Raw genomic sequence first — 4,816 nt, 5'->3', positions numbered from 1 at the left:
TACAGAAATTTGTTAAAAACTTTGATTGCCTCCTTCCCCACTACCTCAAAGAGTTATATTGGAATTTTATCGGCACCTGGTGCTCTTCAAATTGCCATCTCTACCAGGGCTCTACTTATTCAACATCTATATAATAATAGCGTAAGGACTCGACTTTGTTATCCCCTTTACGCCGCACCCAGTGACCCGATGCCCACGGCACTAATGGATTTACGATCTACGAACCGCGCTCTTTGTTTATCACGTACAGCCATACTCGAAAAATCTGAATTAGCCAATGTTGGGGCCCAAAAGCATCCGATTAACTACCGATACGACTCCATATTATTGGCGTCTGCTGGGCGAAGGCGACAGCAAGCCGTCCACTGAGTTGACAATCCAGAGCATGCATTTGTGCCGGTGTCGTCGATCGCGGTGTACGCTAACCTCATCAGGTGGGTTTACCATAATTTCTTCCAACCGCGCTCTTTGTTTATCACGTACAGCCATACTCGAAAAATCTGAATTAGTCGCCAGTTTACCCTTCGTTCTACAGCGAACTCAGTTTCCTGTTCGCCTGGCATATTGAATGACCATAAATAAAGCCCAGGGCCAAACATTCCGTAAACTGGGTATCTATTTGCCTGCTCCTGTCTTCTCCCACGGCCAGTTATATGTGGCATGTTCAAGAGCACGGTCGTTCAAAGATGTGTATATCAAGGTTGATAATACGAGTACGCAAGGAGTCGTCAGAGGCTTGACTATTACCCCAAACATTGTTTATCCAGAAGTTTTAAAATAATTTCAACCTCTGATATTGCGCTCATTGTATTATATTCCTACTGCTCTGCCTTGACGCTTACCAATGCGCCAGTATGGGGGCTAATTCCAGTCGATTTACTAATCGTTCATTTTTTTTAAGTCTATGGTTCTACTGCTGTTCCTTTCCATTGACACATACCACTGCGCCAGTGTGGCCAGAGTGGTGCTTTGCCGATTCCTATTACGAATCCATTCATTTTTCAAAAGTATATCGTAGCGTTGTCATTTAAGTAGATTGCAATAAATACGTTGTTCATATACGCACTCTTCATTCTCATCTTTCTTCCTAACTCTTACTCGGACAAGCAAATCGCCTATGCCATCCATAATGGTACACTCTATCCATACACCACATCCTCCCTTCCGTGGATGTTCCACGGGTTTCGGCTAGTTATATTACTATTGGTTATAATCCAGGTGTTGGCATAACGGTTAAAGTGGGTGTCTTGATATTTTATGGTCTTGAGTTATCCTCATGCCGGTGAAATGACACCAGGTGATTTGACGCAGCTCGTTATCTTTCCGAGATCGGTACAATGATTACCAGCTTATTGGTAATAGTGGCACTGCATCAGCGGCACAGCTGCGCTTCAAGAAAATGATGCAAACAGCAGCCCCAGGCCGCATTTGAAACAACAACAAACTATTGGTTCTTGCTCATATGCTCTTTCTTTGAAGGTTTCCATCATGTTATCTCATTTGTATGGAGTATCTCGTTTGTATCGATATCGTCATTCCATCTTTCTTTCACCAGTGTTTCTTCTGTCAGATCTTTTCCTGTAATAATGATAAGGATCCCAAACTTAGGCCTAACCTTTCCTGTGATCTCAGATTCTTTTTTTTTCAAGAGTGCTTGTTTTCCTCACTCTGTTGTCTTTTTCTATCTCTATGTATGAATGCTCTTTGAAATCTCTCTTTGTCTTTGGAAGTCGGTCGGCATTTCATTTCTTGATGCACCTTTTGTTTTCATCTCTTATTCTGTCTGCAATATTTATTGCCTCATCTGACACCATTTAACCTTCTTTCTACCTGCTTTTGGGATGTTGTTTTTGGCCTCTTCTCTTCTCTTCTCTTACAGTCTTCAACATCTTGCCACAATTCATCTGGCGTTCTCTCAACCAAATGCAGTTCTGCAATTTTTTTTTTCATATTGTTTAGATACTTTTTCAAGGTCATATCTGGTTGGTGTTTTTTATTTTTCACCTTTTCAATTTGTCCTGTAGTTTTGCCACATGGAATTCATGATGTGTCCCACAGTCTGTGCCTGGCAGAGTAGTGGCAGATTGCATAGCAGTTCTCCATCTTCTGTTGATTATATTGACGTTCCGCAACCTATGTTTGGGTCGCGAAGAATTTTCAATGGGTCGCATGATCGTTTCGGAAATCGCGGGAAAAAACTTTATCGACGATTTACTTCTCCCGACTGAACAGAACAGAGATCAAACGAACGCCGACACAAACTTTATAGTGTGGACTCTTCTACCGCGCTGTCGATGTACCGTGCGTGCATCCGGTCAGTCAGATCATACGTTTAGTTTCCGACACGCGAATGTCCATTGCTTTTCATTCGAAAGATTGAGCTGTGAGCGTAAGGTACTCGCCATGGCTAGAAAGTATCAGCCTGTGTTCCTGAACTATGGGTTCACCTTGAATATCGATAAGCACAATGTTCATCGACCACAGTGTGTGATATGCCTTGACGTGTTGGCCAACGAGTCCCTCAGGCCCCAAAAGCTGAAACGGCACCTCGAGAAGAAACATGGAGATCATGTCAACAAGTCGCGGGAGTTTTTTCTCCGGAAAGAACGCGAGATGAACAACAGCAAGTCAGTAATGAGTTCGGCTGTTTTTCCGTCGAAGGGACTGACCAAAGCCAGCAACCTGGTGGTGGAGAAGATAGCCAAAGAAAGGAAACCATACACTATTGCGGGTAAGTTTTTTGTTTTTTTTCGTAAAAGCATTTCACTGCATCGGTGGTTTGTAGGTTCATAAAGTAATACATGGCGCTGCAAGTATAGTTAAATTTAGTTTTACATTTCGTCTTTAGAATATTGATGTGTCGGGTTCTTGCTTACTATTACTCGTGCCATGAATACGTTGGTATATCACAACTTCGTAAGTGTTATTGTTTGTTGCAATACAACCATTCTTAAACTTTGCCTCTTTTTTAAAAGTACGTACGGCAATCACATCGTACATGTTGAATTTTTATAATGCCTTGGAACAGCGGTTCTTAACCTGGGGGTCATGATGTACGCGCATACGTGAACAAAATACTGTGTGTGGTATGTACCTTTGTGAGGTTCCTAAAAATGGGCTCAACAAATTGATGTTATTTATGACCCCTTCATGACCCACGGAAAACCCCAAACGACCCCCAGGTTAAGAACCGCTGCCTTGGAACAAAATCAAGATTAATCATAAAGTGAAAGAAATGTTCATGTGTTATTTTATTTATCTTGTATTGCAGAGCAACTCATCCTGCCATGCGCCCAGGCGATGTGCAGAGAAGTGCTTGGAGAGACGGCGGCTTCCAGGATAAGAACCATTCCGCTTTGTGCCGACACGATTCGCCGACGGATAATAGACATGGGCGAAGACATCGAGCACCAGCTGTACGCAAACCTCGAGGCCAACAAATTTGTCATCCAGTTGGACGAGTCAATGGGCATCGCACAGAAGGCGTTGATCCTCATCTTTGTTCGTTATCGGCATGGCGATGATTTTATGGAGGATCTTCTGGCATGTGACGAGCTACAGACCAAGACCACGGCCGCAGAAATATTCGCAGTCGTCAACAAACACATCGCATTGCATAGCCTCAGGTGGGAAGACTGTTGTTGGTGCGGCATCGATGACAGGTCGGCGCAGCGGTGTCATTAAGCTCATCCAAGATGTGGCACCAGAGGCAAGCTGGACCCACTGCTTCCTCCACCAAGAGGCATTAGCGGCGAAAGAGATGTCACCTGGACTTGCCGAAGTAATGGACATTGCAGTGAAAACAATCAACCATCTCAGGAAGAGCGCCCTAAATTTGAGGTTGTTTGCAGAGCTGTGTAAGGAGCAAGATGCAGAACACACCACGGTGCTGTATTTTGCAGCTGTTCGCTGGCTTTCCAGAGGAGATGCTTTGGCAAGATTGTATGAACTTCGCGACCAGGTCCTCGCATTCTTCGAGGTAGCTATGGTCCAAGAGCTAGGGTACCTTTTGTGCAGCGTCTGAGGCCAAAAGGTTTGATCAACTTTTCCAAACCAAAATTTAATGCAGATTCCAAAAATCCTTCTTATGTGCCGCAAATGTTGGGTGAAAAATGCGTTTTTTTGTTGTTATTTTTCAAAATTATGGCGAAATCTGAAAATTATGCTTTAATTCTAGATATCAATTTTACTCTCTGGTATATGGTCATGTGAGGTATCAAAATAAAGCTACTGACCTGGAGATCACTCAAGAACACAAATAATATGAAATTACAATATAGTTGCCATGGTAACAGCCATTTGAGTGGCTCTGAAGTCCAAAAATATCAATTTCACGCTGTAATACATTGTACATTTTAATGTGGAATCAGAGGCCAAATGGTTTTTAAATCATTTCTAAATCATAATTTTATGTAGAATCTGAATATCAATGTCTTACAAGCCAGACATGAAGCCTTTTGGGTGAAAATCACATTTTTGTTGGTTATGCGTATTACACAGAAAACTCTGAAATTGGGTTTTAATTCTAAATACCATTTTATCATCATTTATATTCGCATGTGAGGTATAAACATGAAAGTATTCACATACAGTGTATATACATTTATTTTCCAAGGATAACAGTATTTTTAGAGTGAAGTATAGTTGCTATGGTAAACAACACTAATCCTGAGCTGATTGCTTATAAAGGTTGACGACCAGCACCTATAAATGAGTCTATCATCATATATATCGACCACCCTAGAAACCATTAATATGTTGTTATGAAATATACAGTCACGTGAAAAAGTAAGTACACCCCATGTAAAGGTTTTGA

General features: G+C 42.0%; 1 protein-coding gene across 1 annotated transcript; it reads left to right on the top strand.

Annotated features, from left to right (window-relative positions):
- The first annotated feature begins 1,930 nt into the window (after positions 1-1,930).
- Positions 1,931-4,177, top strand: LOC144893152 (SCAN domain-containing protein 3-like). The gene is made up of 2 exons (XM_078782785.1): positions 1,931-2,731; positions 3,272-4,177. The coding sequence occupies exons 1-2, from the start codon at positions 2,161-2,163 to the stop codon at positions 3,682-3,684; spliced, it is 984 nt and encodes a 327-aa protein (XP_078638911.1). The 5' UTR covers positions 1,931-2,160; the 3' UTR covers positions 3,685-4,177.
- Positions 4,178-4,816: the final 639 nt, after the last annotated feature.

Source organism: Myxine glutinosa, chromosome 8, assembly GCF_964187855.1.
Source record: "Myxine glutinosa chromosome 8, kmMyxGlut1.1, whole genome shotgun sequence".
NCBI lineage: Eukaryota > Metazoa > Chordata > Myxini > Myxiniformes > Myxinidae > Myxine > Myxine glutinosa.
The sequence above is the reverse complement of the archived record's forward strand: the minus strand, read 5'-3'. Positions and strand labels throughout refer to the sequence as shown.

Coding starts and splice junctions, on each gene's coding strand:
- LOC144893152 (XM_078782785.1), top strand. CDS start 2,161: ATGGGTCGCATGATCGTTTCGGAAATCGCGGGAAAAAACTTTATCGAC. Junction 2,732..3,271: donor GAAACCATACACTATTGCGG/GTAAGTTTTTTG, acceptor CTTGTATTGCAG/AGCAACTCATCCTGCCATGC.